Source organism: Equus caballus, chromosome 16 (genome assembly GCF_041296265.1).
Source record: "Equus caballus isolate H_3958 breed thoroughbred chromosome 16, TB-T2T, whole genome shotgun sequence".
NCBI classification, from domain to species: Eukaryota; Metazoa; Chordata; class Mammalia; order Perissodactyla; family Equidae; genus Equus; species Equus caballus.
Window position 1 is genome coordinate 82,866,712 of NC_091699.1, and position 15,598 is coordinate 82,882,309.

The 15,598-nt window shown below is 41.9% G+C and overlaps 2 protein-coding genes across 8 annotated transcripts in view; one reads left to right on the plus strand and one right to left on the minus strand.

The window, feature by feature from the left end:
• PCCB (propionyl-CoA carboxylase subunit beta) overlaps positions 1-4,855 on the plus strand; it is a 73,809-nt gene extending 68,954 nt beyond the window's left edge. Inside the window, exons 11-15 of the mRNA XM_001496380.7 lie at positions 1,524-1,631; positions 1,883-1,983; positions 2,362-2,460; positions 3,463-3,562; positions 4,550-4,855. Of these exons, the coding sequence (XP_001496430.2) occupies positions 1,524-1,631; positions 1,883-1,983; positions 2,362-2,460; positions 3,463-3,562; positions 4,550-4,671 (530 nt within the window). The 3' untranslated portion in view covers positions 4,672-4,855. The remainder of the gene's footprint in view (positions 1-1,523; positions 1,632-1,882; positions 1,984-2,361; positions 2,461-3,462; positions 3,563-4,549) is intronic.
• Positions 4,856-6,871: 2,016 nt separating this feature from the next.
• STAG1 (STAG1 cohesin complex component) overlaps positions 6,872-15,598 on the minus strand; it is a 371,021-nt gene continuing 362,294 nt past the window's right edge. For all 7 annotated transcript variants that reach the window (XM_070238181.1, XM_023620972.2, XM_070238185.1 and 4 more), the window contains 5 exons: positions 13,602-13,776; positions 11,312-11,422; positions 10,639-10,753; positions 8,995-9,075; positions 6,872-8,905 (listed from right to left, as the gene is read on the minus strand). In XM_070238181.1, the coding sequence (XP_070094282.1) occupies positions 8,882-8,905; positions 8,995-9,075; positions 10,639-10,753; positions 11,312-11,422; positions 13,602-13,776 (506 nt within the window). In that variant the 3' untranslated portion in view covers positions 6,872-8,881. The remainder of the gene's footprint in view (positions 8,906-8,994; positions 9,076-10,638; positions 10,754-11,311; positions 11,423-13,601; positions 13,777-15,598) is intronic.

Below are 15,598 nucleotides of genomic sequence, written 5' to 3' on the forward strand. Positions count from 1 at the left end.
GATGGTGGGGGCGTGCTGCTGGCATCTAGTGGGTGGGGGCCAGAGATGCTACTAAACATCCCATACACACAAGACAAACTGCCACAACAAAGAATTATCCAGTCCAAGATGTAGATAGCGCCAAGGTTGCGGAACCCCGCTTTGTCAGTCAGTCTAGAGTCAGGTAGTGTGAGTCTTCCAATTTTGTTCTTTTTTTATACTGTTTTGACTATGTTTTTCTCCTTTGTATTACCATATGAATTTTAGAATCTTCTTATCAGTTTCTACACAAGAACCTCCTATGATGCTGATAGGAATTGCTTAAAAATATAGATCTGTCTAGTATACCTAGCTATTAAACAGCTAAAATAGTATAAGTAAATACCGTTAAATACAACTAGAAACTTAGTTTCTCAGTTTACTAGCCATATTTCAAGTGCTCAATAGCCACATGTGGCTAGTGGCTGCCATCAAATAACACAGCCAGAGGACATTTCCATCATCATAGAAAGTTCTTTTGGACAGCACTGAAACAGGTCATTTTTGAGATTTATGTATTCTTCTGATCCATGTGTATATAAGTTTTTTTGTAAATACTCTTTATCAGCTAGTTGAAGTTCCATCATACTACTAGTTTACTACTAGTTTTTAATTAATAATACATATTGAATTTTGTCAGATGTTTTCTCTATATCTATTGGGATGACCATAGGGTTTTTCTCCTTTATTTGATAATTTCCTTAGTTTTCACATGTTAAATCAACCTTGAATTCTAGGGATAAATCCCACTTGGTCATGATGCTTGAGTGGTTTTATATATTGCTGGATTTGATTTGATAATATCCTAAGAATTTTTGCATGTATGTTCATGAGGGAGTTTGGTCTACATTCTTCTCTTATAATGTCCGTATCTCATTCTGGTATCAGGGTAATGCTGACCTCATAGAGTATGTATGTTGGGAACTGTTTTAGGAAGGGAGATTTACTAGTAATTGAGCTCTTTACTCTGTGTCACTTTACAGATACCATCTCCCTTAATCCTTACAACTATGGTAGGAGGTGATAATCTCCCTACTTTGTAGGTGAGGAACCTCAGACTCAGAAAGGTGAAGTCATTGCCCAGGGGTACATAGGTATAACTGATGGAGCCAGAATCTGATTCTAAGCTATGGGAACTCTCCAAGGCTAGCTTCTGAATGATACTTCCCACTACTGGTTCCACCAGGGTAAGCCAGGCTGTGCCTTAGGTGGCAGCAGTCCTTCAGTTTATGTGGCAGAGCCTGGTTGCCTGCACTGCCTGTGCTCCCAGCAAGAGAGTCTCTGGGGCTGAGGCTACTCCGGGACCCTCTTTGGCCAGTGTCAGGTGGCTTCTCCTGTCTTCGCTGACTTTGCTGGAGTGCAAGGGTTCTTCTTTACCATTCTCTGATGAGGAGACTTGGTGCCTCCATAGATACCAGTTCTGGATGGTTGCTGGGGACACATTTCCATTGTGGGTGGAACTGGGTATTGCCCAGAAGCTCAGCATGGATAATCTCTCTTTCTAGGATGCTTGGATATTAATTCCTCTGTGAAAGGAGCTCGCTTTGTCCGATTCTGTGATGCATTCAATATTCCACTCATCACTTTTGTTGACGTCCCTGGCTTTCTGCCTGGTAAGTCACCAACAGAGGTAGGAGCCAGGAGCAGTGTTTTTGCCCGGTGAGGCACACACTTTATTTGGAGATCTTGCAAAATTCCCTGAGGATTTGTGATTTCTCCATGTTCTGGTCTAGAAGATGGGGCTGTGTGAGGGGTGGCCCTTCCCTGGCCCTTTGGGGAGCAGGGGAAGACCCCACAGCTGAGAGTGGCAGGCAAACCTTGTGAGGACTTTTGTGGTATCTAGTAACTCTTCCTCATGACCTAGGCACAGCCCAGGAATACGGGGGCATCATCCGGCACGGCGCCAAGCTTCTCTACGCATTTGCTGAGGCAACTGTGCCCAAAGTCACAGTCATCACCAGGAAGGTGAGGAACTCACGTTGGAGGCTGAGAGCCCACTCACTCCCAGCAGCATGGCTGTTGTTGGAGGGCTGAAAAAGATCTCTTGAGGACGGCATTTACAGCTCTGCAGACGCACGCTGCAGAGATGTCCGTGGTCATCTCTGGGAACTGAAAGCAGCTGGGAAAAAGCTGGGAAAGACAATGGACATTAACTGAAAGGCTGCTGGGCTGCACCCATGTATTCTCTGTTCTGGCTCCCTAGCTTCCCGGACACTGGGCTTTCAGTAGCCCAAGAGGGCTCTTCTTGCTTTTTGTCCTCATTTCATTTGGCTTCCTGGGGTCTTTCAGGGACATGATCTGGTTGACTCAGGCTCTAACATTCAGCATTTGGGTCTGTTCTAGGCTTATGGTGGTGCGTATGATGTCATGAGCTCCAAGCACCTTTGTGGTGACACTAACTATGCCTGGCCCACAGCAGAGATTGCAGTTATGGGAGCAAAGGTAAGGACCTCCAGCTTTCCTTTGTCCTGGGTCCAGCACTCTTCCAGCAGGAGCTCAAAGCACAGCTGCGAAATGTTGGAGAGGAGCCAGGGCCCCCAGGATGAGCCAGGACTCCAGGGCATTAGGGCCTAGACCTTGGCAAGTCTCCCTTCTGGGGCTCCAGGGCCAGCTCTGCCTCCTGTCCTGCACTCTCACTTTGGGCACATGCTAGTATCTTCATGCTCAGGGTGGGAGGGGCCTAGACTGGGTTTTGAGATTGTTAGTAAAGGGGAAAGGGTTGAATCAGCTGAACTAGCTTTTGGGAGGATTGGACATCCCCCCAACCCCATTGTCTCCCAGGGAGGGCCCCAGAGCTACTTTCAGCCCATAGAAGCTGAACTGTAGTTGTGACCCTAGTGACTTTGAGCAAGGTACTTTCCCATTGACCAGCCTATTCCCTACTCCTGTCTGCTTTGGAATAGCTATTGGAGTTGAACCAGATAACTTGTTGGGTCTTCCTGAGCTGACTTTTAGGGGTCAGGAGAAGGCCCATCTTTCAGTCCCCCATACTTCTACATTTGCAGTTCAGTCTGTCCTTCTCTGGCCACTGAGTTTATGTACTCAGGGCTCAGGATAATGAAAAAGGAAAACAGCATTTTACTTCCCCTTGATGCAGGAGACATGGATCTAACAGTGGAAAATAGGCCAAACATCTTGGCTGCAACCAAGGATAAGTGCAATGGAAGAGGGTAGGTTGGAATCTGGGGAGACAAGCTACTGGCTTTGCCTGGGCTGCCTGTCACTGGGGCCACAGCTGTGTCCCATCATCACACAGTCCCTGGAATCACGAGGGTTGACTCCAGGCAGTGCCCGCCGCTATGCTCTGGCCCCCAGAGCTGGCACTTCTATCCAGTACACTTTGATTTGCCAAGAAGTTCACAACCACAGACAGCAGTAAGGAGTTGAGGGAGGTCTGCCCAAGTTGGGACCTCCAGGGAAGGTCATGAACTCCTCTCATGGCAGGGTGCTGTGGAGATCATCTTCAAAGGGCATGAGAATGTGGAAGCTGCTCAAGCAGAGTATATCAAGAAGTTTGCCAACCCTTTTCCTGCAGCAGTGAGAGGTAGGAACTGTGATGGGGATGGTGCTTTACTCATTTGTTGGGTTACTTGCTCATTCTTTTACTTCCAAAAGTCTCACATAACTGCCTTTTGCCCTTAGAGTTGAATCTGGAGACTGGTGAGGGTTGGGGTTGTCCCTGGGCAGTCATCACTTAAGGACAATGGGGCCTGTATAGGCTGCTTTGGTAACCAGGATCAAAACAACATTGCTGAAATGGCTGAATTTCTTAGTGTTGTTCCAGTTACCTAGTACTGTTTAAAACTCCACCCCCAAAACAGTGGCTTAAAACAACCACATTTTTTTTTTTCTTTTGCCTATGGTGCTGGGAGTCAGTGATTTGATCTGGGCTCAGCTGGTCTTCCCTGGGATCAGTCATGCAACTATAGTCATCTGGTGGCTTGACTGGGGCTGGATAGTCCAAAGTGGCCTCACATACATGATTGGTACTGGCCATCAGCTAGACTTCCTCTCCACTTGGTTTCTTGCTGTTGAGGAGGCTAGTCCATGCTTCTTTACGTGGCATCCTGAAGGCAGCAAGAGAGAGGGGAAGTTTGAGGCCTAGATTTGGAAGTTACATAGTGTTAGTTTTGCCACATTCGGTTGGCCAGGTAAAGGAACAGAACCCACTTCTTGCTGGGAGAAGTGGCGAAGTCACATTGCAGAAGGATGTGTGTACAGGGATGGGAGGAATTGTAGCCGTTTTGGAAAATACAAGTGTATTTTCTTAATTTTATTTCCTATTGAATTCATCTTGGCAGTGAGGGGTCACATTTTTCTTTTCTTGCCAAGTGTCCCAAGGCTGGAAGTTGAGGATCTGCCAGAGGAACAAGGGATACAGGGGAGAGTTCACAGGGCCCAGCCTGTCTTTCATCAAGTTGGGCCCTACTCACACTGTTGGCCCAGAGACGGTGCCCAGCTGAGCACGAGACTGGGGGGCGGCATCATCTGAGGATGCAGATGATCTACTTCCGTTTCTGTGCTTCACCAGGGTTTGTGGACGACATCATCCAGCCTGCCTCCACACGTGCCCGAATCTGCTCTGACCTGGATGTCTTAGCCAGCAAGAAGGTGCAGCGTCCTTGGAGGAAACATGCAAATATTCCATTGTAAATGAATCAAAGGAAAAGAAACCGAGAGCTAATTACTCCCTGGCCGTTTGCAGTCATCCCTGCTTTCTGCAATCAGGAAACCTGGGAATCCAAATACTTGCAATGGCTAAGTTTATTAAATTCCAGAAAGATTCCACTTGTCCCTTACTGTAAAATGATTTGCTTTATTAAAAATCTTAACTATTTTTTGAGCATAAATTTCATTTTTTTATGGTAGAAATCTGAAAAATCAAGAAAGCAGTATGTATTGTCACCTAGAACTGACCCTTGTTTGACACCTGTGTATTGTTTTCCTTTTCACCCCCAAAAATTATTTTTTTCCCCATAGGTGAGATAATAAGCTTTTAGGGCAAAGTACTTATCTGCTTAGGCTTCAGCATTTTCATTGGTTGCTATGTAGGAATGCCTTTCCCAACTGGTATTCTTGCCTTAAGGGGAAAAAGAAAAATGTGGAATCTTGTAACTAGAGAGGACTTGGGTTTACTGAACGCTGAGTAGTAAAGCTGGGATTTGAACCCAGGCAGGTTTGTTTGAATCCCAAACCTGTCTTCTAACTATTCAGAATATTGCCTCTCAACTGATGAGGCAGGTGGGATGAGCTCCTAAGGGTTGAGGTGAGAAGGTGGTGGTCTGCTTTACTGGAATTGTCTCAACGCACAGAGCTAGTAAACTTGGAAAGCTTTTCTACCTCATGCGTGATGGCCAGTCAGTCATCTTTTGAGTTCCTCGAGTTATGGGGAGGACATCCACAATGCAGCCTTCCGGTGCTTGTTCGAAAGTGCTTATATTTATGCTAAGTTCTTCCAGCTTCACTTTTGACCATGTCTTGGTCTCCCTAGACTGTTTGCCTCTGGATGCATTGATGGTGGTGCTTTAGATGTGGTCTCACCAATCAGAGAAGCCTGTGAAGAACACTCACCCATACACTGAGTTAACACTCTTGATGGAGTTGTTGAACCAGCCTAGACTTTACCTATTTGACACATGTGAGTATTTTATGTCTTTTTGGTTCCAAAGGATTTCTGGAGAGCTGTGGCTTTATTCTTTAAGTGAGAACTACTGGTCCTCACACTCTTGCACCTCTGTCAGCATGGGATCTCCTCCATCATCCCACCCAGGAGCTGTGGCCACTTAATGAGCAGTGCTCAGTCGGGGGCCTTTGTGGAGTCTAGCCAGCACATCTGGGCAGATGTGGTAGCCTTAGTAGGAAGGTTCTGACCACGTCCCTATTGTCCTGGAGGGTGAGAAATGCCTGCTTTATGTATCTTTGGGCGCAGAAAGCTGTTCTTCAAAAAATGATTGATGGCTGATTGATAGAGATCCTGACAGGCAAAACACTTAAGAGGACAGGGGTGGAAACTTACCTGAGTTTGGTCTGATATGGAAAGCCTGAGCGGCAGTCAGTCTTTGTTTCCATGAAGGCACTGTTCATCGTTTGATGGACTTTTCTGGGAACAGGGCCACACAGAGGAGTCACACTCAAGTCATAGGTGGGAGATGATATGCACGCTTGACCCAAGGTGGAGTCACACACAGGGAAAGCCCTGGTCTAGTCTCATAAGCTTGTAACCTTCAAGATGAGCAGCTATGGAGACAGACCCATTCTCATCACCTTCCCTCCCTAGCTGCCTGGAGAGCTCACATGCTTATTTATCCCCTGCGTCCCTGCCTTTTATGCACAGACACTTCTTTAGGCTAACTAATGAACACAGCTCAAAGAACAGGGCCTGGCCCATAAAGTATAGGGCGTGAGTTTTTTAAGAGTGATGTCTGGCACCAATATCAAGAAAAACCCTCATTTCTGTGGCCATGTAGAATCCAAGTGGTCTTTAATGGGCCACTGCTAGGGGGCAACCGTGCATAAGCCCAGGATCTAGATCTCAGGCAGGAGGGAGGACCCAGGGGAGAGCCTAGTGGATGTTCCCTGAATGTCTCCCCGAAAGCAGCCTGCAAGAGACTTCCTCTTGAACCACAGACAAGTGGCCTACCCATTCTCTCATGGGAAATCCAAGGAATGAGAAAATTAATTAATGATCTAGTCCTAAATTTCTGCTTAAGACAAAAACACATACCTCACTGACTGATAGAGTAACTTTGCCATTATTTAACAAATTATCTGAAAGAGCAACCCCTCTCAAGAGCAGCAAATCACCTTTTTAAAGCTTTACCTAGTAGGAACAATAGGATGACTACTACAAGCCTGATTTTGAATAGTTTATTAAAGGAAAGGTGAAGCATCAGTTTCAAATTGTACAAAAGGAAAAAAACCTCATATTGCAAATGTACAATTTACAGAATTACTAGCAAAACCAATCAAGGAGACACTGAAAATACAAAAATTCGATTGACTTCAAACTGAACTGGAAACCCATTGGAGTAGATATTAAGCCTTTTTTTGTTGCATGGTAGTCCACAATCCTAAGTCAGCATCTGTTTTCCACATGAAACTGTCAGGCAAAGGATCAATCTGTGCATGTGCCAGGTCACCTCCTGGCTTGCTCCCTGGCCAGAACCACAGGTAGGCAGGGCTGGTGTGGTGGACAGTCCAGTCATTCCTGCCCCTTCACTTCCAGTGAAGCCCACATTTCTAGAAGAAAGTGAGACCCCAGCCCCCGTAACTGGAACCCAGGAATTGCTAAATTAGCAGATTAAACATTTTTGGCGACCAAGTTTTTTCAGAACTGTACAAATGTTGAGAAATATCTGTTTTGTGTCTATTTATTAAAAGGATGAATAAAATAATCCATTTTGCTTTCCCGCACAAAAGATAATCATTAGGTGCACAGATTCTTTTAAAAAATGCTTTTCATTTTTGGTAAAAAGGGAAAGCCTCATGATTCTGTTGCAGCTACTTTAAAAACCAGCCCAGAAAGAGCTGTGGATGGATTGGTTTGGAAATTCTGAGGCTTACTTTAAAAATCAGAAAGGAAGAAACTAAGTGGGCTTTTTAAAACAATAGCAGCAAGTCATAAAAGGTCTAAGCAGACTGTAACTCTAAACCATCAAAGGCTGTCCTGAATATTCATAATTTCTTTCCCCCAAAGAATTCTTAATATGCACATTTAACACTGAAATGTAGCTGTATTTCAAGGTAAGCTTGGGAACTTCACCCTCTAAGCACAGACTTCTATGCAGCACATACTTCTATAATCGGTAAACTTAATTCACAAAATTAGCGCATAAGGGTATTAAGTGCATGGGAAGTAGACACAGTTATGTTACACTTAAAATTACTTTTGAATGGCAAAAGAGTTTGTCATGATTATCTTTTTAAGAAAATGGAAGTCTATGTAACTTGAATTTGGCAGGGCATGAAATAAGTGGTAAAAACAGCAAACTGATAACTTGAGAACCATTTTTGTTTTACTGAGAATACTTTATTTGCTGGTAGAAGTTGCTAAAAATGCACAGAACAAATACCAATAGAAAATGTACTGTATCTGAATCTCCCTATTCTATATAAAATGAACGGTGTACAGCATCTGTTGGAAAAATGGCTGCATGGACATTTCTTATTTTATGCCCCCTTATAAATAAAAATAAACCTTTTTATTCAAGAGTATATAAAATCTGGAATTAATATCCATATCCACAGAGGGTGTGTGGTTTTTGGCAGAGATGCACGATCAGAATCTCATCTTAGCTTGTCAATATTCTGCTCCACCATATTTCTATATTCCACAAGGTCAACCAAATCCAGTGAGCTCCAAAACACTCTTCGGCAATTAGGATGAGCTGCTTACTCATAGGTTTAATAAAAATGGTTAGCTTTTAAAACATAAAAAGGCAAAATGTTAAAACGGTTTTTAAATTGTACAACAGGAAAATAAAGTTAAAAATATTTTTTTTTTACTCAGTGCTGAGTTTTCATAAAACAGGTGTATAACAGTGTTTATCTTGACAGCTGTTTTAAAAATTTAAAATTTCTTCCTCCCTCCAGAAAAACACACACATCTGTATTGGGATAAGTCCAATATTAGGACACAAATGATTTTTCAGGTCAGTCTTTCTGAGGTGACATTCACCAACATTCCCTTGGGTAATTTACATGCTCCTCTTCTGTCACTGCAAAAAGGGGTTGACCGCAATCATTTGATTAAAAAACAAATAAGATCACATCAAAAGTGTTTTCTCCCCATACAAGCTATCACAGTATATAGGCCTCTAGCTCTAAATAATAGAGTTCCAGATTTGTAAATTTTCTTCAGACTTCAGAACATAGGCATTCCAAATCCCTAGAAAAATGAGAAACACAATTATTAACTTCATGCAAAAACAAGACCCAGGAACCATAAATAAAAAGCATAATAAATTTAACACTTACTGAATCGTCTTCTATGATAGCTGCAGAATCAAAGAAATCTGGCCTCAGCTCAGCTCTCTCTCGCCGATTTCTTGATGGGGGCTGGAAAGAGAAGCCAGTTAATTTTTTCCTGAGATACATTAAGACAATGAACTGTAATAATAAGCTTCTAATATTTCTGATGATATAACACGGAACTGTTAAGGGTCAATTTTGAAAGGAAAAGACTCTGGCTCTTACATGGAGCATACATTTAAAAAAAAATTGAGTGCGTTTGGCTTTTAATTACCACTTAGACAAAAAAAAGAGGCTTTCAAATTATGAATAAATTGAACATGTAAATGCATATAAATTTTTGGGCCTATAAACATAGAGCATATCTTTTAATCATGGAATAATTACAAAATTGATCAAATACTAGGTGACAAAACTTGACTGAATTCCCCAAAGCAGGTAGATGGAAAGCTACTGATGGGCTGGGAAGAGGGAGGTTACAGATTGGAGTGACATGATCTCATGGAAAATTTAAAACATACAAAGCAGAATGTTATGGGCTAAATTTATGTCCCCCCAATTCATATGTTGAAGTCCTAACCCCAGTACCTCAGAATGTGACTGTTATTTGGAGATAGGGCCTTTAAAGAGGTAATTAAGGTAAAAGGAGGTCATATGGGTGGGTTCTAATCCAATATGATTCGTGTCCTTATAAGAAGAGGAAACACGCACAGAGGAAAGATCATGTGGAGACAAAGGGAGATGATGGCCACCTACAAGTCAAGGAGAGAGGCCTCAGAATGAAATGAACCTTGCTGACACTTTGATCTCAGATTTCTAGACTCCAGAACTAAGAGACAATGAATTTTTGTTGTTTAAGCCACCTAGTCAGTGGTATTTGTTATGGCAGCCACAGCAAATTGTTAACACACAGAGAAAGTACTATGATCAACTCCCATGTGCCATTCACCTGGCTTCAACAATAGTCAAGATATTTGGCCAATCTTGTTTCACTGAATCCCCTTTTTTCTTCATGTACTTTCACTACTTCAAAATATATCTCTAATGGATGGAAACTTTTAAAAAAACACAACCACTTTAGCAACTAGACTTTTGGTGGTATACAGAGTTGAAATATGATGTACACTTGAAATTTATATAATGTTATAAACCAATGTTACCTCAATAAATAAAACAAAAAACCATAACCACCATGCATGACTACTCCTGACCAAGTTAATAATTTTCACCTACACATAAGTCCATGTTCAGATTTCCTTACTTCAAAGATGTCCTTTCATACCGAACAAATAAGGTCCATTTTCTGCATCTGGTTGTTATGTTGGAGTACAGGGTATACTGTCAGACTCCAATTTAAAGTACAAGAGGCCAGATGCATATGCTATACTGAAAGACAAGATCTACCGTGAGCTCTTTTTCAAGGGACCAGTTCCTGTATAGCCAGAACTCAAAATCTGACTGCTTTGAAAGCAGGCTTAAAAAACACATAAGCTCATCTAAATGCGCACAAGCATTTCATAGGCCCTGCCCACTGCTGGTCAGTGTTACCCCCTCCTCCTCACCTCACCCCTCCTCCCACAGGGTTCTGAAAACAAAAGCATCATCTTACACCATACCTTCACATTTTAAAAACGTATGAAATTTCCTTACCAGATCAATAACCATGGTGTCTTCAAATTCTTCATTCATATCTTCTAACTGGCTCCGGGATGACATCATCACATCCTCAAAGATGGGCTCAGCATCTTCCTCCATTAGGCCCCGACTGATAAGAAAAAAGCACAATCAGAAAGCTGTTCAGATTTGTGGAATTTCAAGTCTTGGCTTTTTCTTACATTAGGTCTTCCAACCAATGAAAGCATACCTTCCAATTACAAACTATAGACTGCACAAATTATGATACTGACCTCTAAGGTAATTAAGGATCATTCATTTGGTTCACTCAAGATTCTATCTCAACTCATCAGAAGGAAGTATAATTTAAATGCAATAACAATGGTAGTTAACATTTATTTAGCTATGTGTCACCTCCCACAAAACTCTAAGTGATTGGTACTGTCATCCCAACTTTACAAATGAGGAACCTGAGGCTCAGAGGTTTTAGAGTTTGCTCAAGGCCACAAAGCTAGCAAGTAGCAGCACTAGACTTTAAACGTTGAAGGGCTTGAGAGCCTGTGCTCTCCATTCCTGTCCTGCGCTGCAGAGTGTATCCTGAATTAGGATTTTAACTCCTGAGATCAAACATCAGAGAAACCCAAGTCACTCCACAAAATGACCAGCATCACACAGTCCTTATGTTCTTGTGATACTTGTTAACACTTACACGGCGTGCCTTACTCCAGTTCTCACTTTCATGTAGTTCATTCCTGTTCTGTCCTTCCGATTTAAGTCTTCTAATTTCGGCTGGCCTAACCAAGAGATCTGCATCTGAGGACTAAGAGAGGGTACTATTATTCATTTTGTGGCAGCAGATAATGAATTTAGCTAATCAGTCCCATGCTAAGAAGGCCATAGCTGGCTGGCCTAATCCTCATCAAGGGGGAGTTAACTGGATTTATTCCAGGGCCAAGGGTGAGATCACTGTATCAAAGGATCTCTCTTTGCAGAAGTGGCAGTAATTGCCCAAAGAGATCCCTAAGTCTCTAAGAGAAGCTGGCTGTGGCTAGTTGTTAGGTGTGAAGGAAACCAGAATGTGTTGCCCCAAGATAGGTTTCTGAGATAAAAGTTATTTTGAGCTGAAGGCAATTAAGCAGTAAATGCAGAAAAAGTTCTCCTATTGCTGCCTAAAGGCAGGAAATACATTCTCCTTCTACTGGAGACAGACTCTTATCAGCCTAGAGATGGCACCACAGGAATCTGCAAAGCTTGTAAAACTTTTACCTTCCTACTTAAGGAAGATAAGGACTACCCAGTCCTACTCAGACCATCCCTACTCCAAAACTCTTTGTTTTATCAATTCTTCACAATTTTATTGTTTCTTTGTCTAAAAGGTATAAACACTTCCTGCTCTGGTCACTTCTTCAGGTCTTCATTCTCTTGTAAAAGCTCCCATGTACATGTAAAAATTCAAGAAAGTCTGTATCCTTTTCTCCTGTTAACCTATCTTTGTCAGTTTAGTTTTCAGACCCAGCTAGGCATCCTAAGAAGATTGAGGAAAACTTTCCCCTCCATACAGGTACTTAAATTATCAACTTCATTCCCCAAATCCTTGCCAAACAAGGACACTTCTCAGACCTCTGTAACCAGCTGTTGCCCTACTCACAAGTGTTCCTCACAGCCAGTCCCCAAAGGGACAGAAATGCTGCTGGCTGGTGGCTCAGAGCTCTCCAGAGTTGGACAAAGAAGGGGATAACACATTTTTTCTCAGTCCTTCTGAGGAGATTTGGGGTCAGGTGCATGTTGGGCCAAATCTTCACCTGCACTCTATATCTATCGGCACATGGACACTTGCATAAACATGCTTCCTTGGGAATTTTATAGGATGTAAACTTTAATAATTCTTAGTAGACAAAATCTGTTGCATGAAGTTCTCTGTAAGCAGCTGTCCTGTGTGGGGCTACCACCTTGGTTAACCCTGTAAACCTGTAGCAGGGAAGAGAAGACAGATCACAGCCAGGAGGGACTGAGAAGTGGGAAGGTCAGGCAAGCAAGGCAGGCTGCTCCAAGGAGGAACCCACCCCACAGGAAGTGGAGTGGGAATGCTGGTCATGAGGCCAAGCACCCTCTAAGAGTGCCCAGTGACGCAGCTAACAGGGAGTACCCTTTCAGCTTTGAAGAACGGCAGATCCTCGGAGCGAAGATGCCTTAGGAAAACCCAGGATTGAATATTTCTAACACTGCCTCTTTCCATTTTCAACCTGCTAAATTTGTTGACTGCAAGTGAGAATTCTCTCATTCATCAGAGCAATTCATAGCATTACCCCAAAAGAAAGAGAAACAAAAGTGAAGAGCTAAGAGATTTCAAGGTTGGATGGAAAACAACAAAGAAAAAGTTAAGGATTTTTATAGCAAAAGTCAGGCCATCACACTTGCCTTTTCCACAATTTTCAGAGCTCTGGTACTAGAAAACATTTTAATTGCTAGTGTGGGAAAAGATAAGACCTCGATTCACTCTTAGCTAAAAGGGTAACCATTCTCAGGATTTATCAAATATTTTAATTCTTAATGCACAAAGTTTAAGTTCAAAATATAAAATTAACCAAGATAAAGTACTATTAATTAAATGGATGATAAAAGTAACAACTAGTCTATTTATTTGGTGTTCAGACTAGTAACAACCTTAGCAGAGACTTATCTGCTCTCCTGCCAAGGAAGTAACCTGCATGTCTTCTTGACAAGTCTCTGAGAAGAAAGAGACTTGCCCAATAATCTGCAAACTCCAACTGAAATCAGTACTTAGTGAGACACCATGCATTTAAGGGTCTCTGGACTTTGACGAACTGATATACACAAGTTTTTGCACACTTATTATATATCTTGTAATATAAATTATTTAACTTCTATTTGTAGTGGTGTTTCTCTCATGAACTGACCAATAATATGCTCTGATGAACAAACATAGTTCTTCTTTCTTTAAAGGCTTTATGCCAAGGAAACGAATTTTTACTACTTACTTGTGTAAAAAGTCAGGTTCAGAACCATGTTCAGACTCGGGTTCCTGAATCTGTTCTCCCACGGGCCGGCTATTCTCCCGAAGTACAGTGGAAGTGAGCTGTGGTGCCGGCAAGGGGCCAGGAGTCTGAATCATGGTGTCAGTCCTGTTTAGCCACGTATTATCCAGACTCTCATCTGTAAAATTCCAGTTAGAGTCACAGAATGTCATGGGTGAATTCTGGGAGAAGTTAGAGCATAGACTTGAAGAGCATGGCTCTGGAGTTAGACTGCCTTGTTTGAATCCCAGTTATACCACTCACTTGTGTGACTTTGTCTAAGTCATTAAACTTCCAAAGTTCAGTTTTCTCATATACAAAATGAGAATATCAGTACCTAACCTCATAGATTTGTAAGGATTAAATGAGGTAATGTATGTAACCATCAAATGTTAGCTATCCACACATTGTCATCTCTTCCAAGTCCCTCGATCGCTAAGGATTAATTCACAATATAAGGGGAAGCATGAGGCCAGAGACCCCTCTAACCTTCCTTTGCTCAAGCAATAAAGGGCCTATTTACTGAGCCTTACAAGGGCCTGAGGCAGCAGCACTTAAAGTCTTGCTGGCCTTTACTAAGAAATCAGCAAATCCTGTTGCACAATTGGACACTAGTCACTAGAGAAATAACTCTTTGCCATGTCATACATGTGGGGATGGGCTGAGAGGCTGTTTTCATGCCTCTGAGTTCTACCTCTTTGGGGAGGCCTTCCCTGAGCACCCCACCCAGCCCTAACTTACTATTCTCTTAATTCATAGAGGAAATAGAATCATTACTGCTCACTTAGGACTTAATTATACACTGTCCTGCATCGGCAGGTGATTTGTCATGTGTATGTGTTATTTCTGTAATTAAGTTTCTTCAAGGGACCAGGAACTGTTTTATCCTTATTCTGAAGATCATTTATAAACATCTGAGCAGATTAAAGCATTATTTGCATACCTAAACTATAGCCTGATAAAATATTACATAATTCTAAAGTTTCTATCTATAAAAATTCTAAATTATTTTCTTAATATGGGATGACCAAAAAAAGTATTACTGCTATGTTTTTTCCTTCTGAAGAATTTGAATCACAACATATAGTGTGAATCCTGTTGTTTTCCTCCCTCATTAATGCTCAGAGATGTACACATGTTAGGTTCCTCATTTGCCATCAAGCATTCCATCTCTCTCTGTGTAGTATTTCTCAGGTTTCTGAAAATTTGTCAGACACATGTATACAATCTGTTGGCTTTTGTCTCTGGAAATACCTACCTATTGTCTGATTAAGGTCATTCCACTGATCAGAAGTTTCTACTGAATCTCTTCTTAGTTAATCAGCAAGGATATGTTTCATCTTCTTTTATTCATTCTATTTTTAATTCAACATCTAATTCAAAACTTTTATTCTCTACCACACTTAAAATTTTATGACCATAATAGTATCAAAAGGTTCTTAACCTGGTCAACTCATCTTTCAGCTCTCTACTAACTACATATTATCTTTTCCAGAAAATCTTTCCCACTTTATTAAAAGTTTGGTCACTCCCTGTATGTTCCCAGAGAACCTTTGTGGCCCATCAGAGCACTTATCATGCTGACCTGGAAGTGTCTGCTTCTGTCTCCCCATCTGCACTATGAGCTCTTTTATTAATGTGAATCTCCAGCATCTAGCTGGGGTTCTTAGGAAGCTGCTTGGTAAAGGCTTACTGAATGAACGAATAACTTCAGGAAGAAGTCACTCTTCTTGAAGAGATTCCTCCTAACCCCTAAAGATTCCTCAGAAAACACTTCTTGCAAAGCTCTCTCATCTTTATCCCAAACAGATGAAACTCTGCTCTCTAAGGGTTCTGGGTACATAACCTATTTTAGTCACTTGGTAAATTCTGAACTAACATAGACACATTTTCTTTTTTGCAACTTCATTACCAAATTAGGTTATCTGGTCCATCTATGCTTCTCTTAGTCCTGAAGTTGA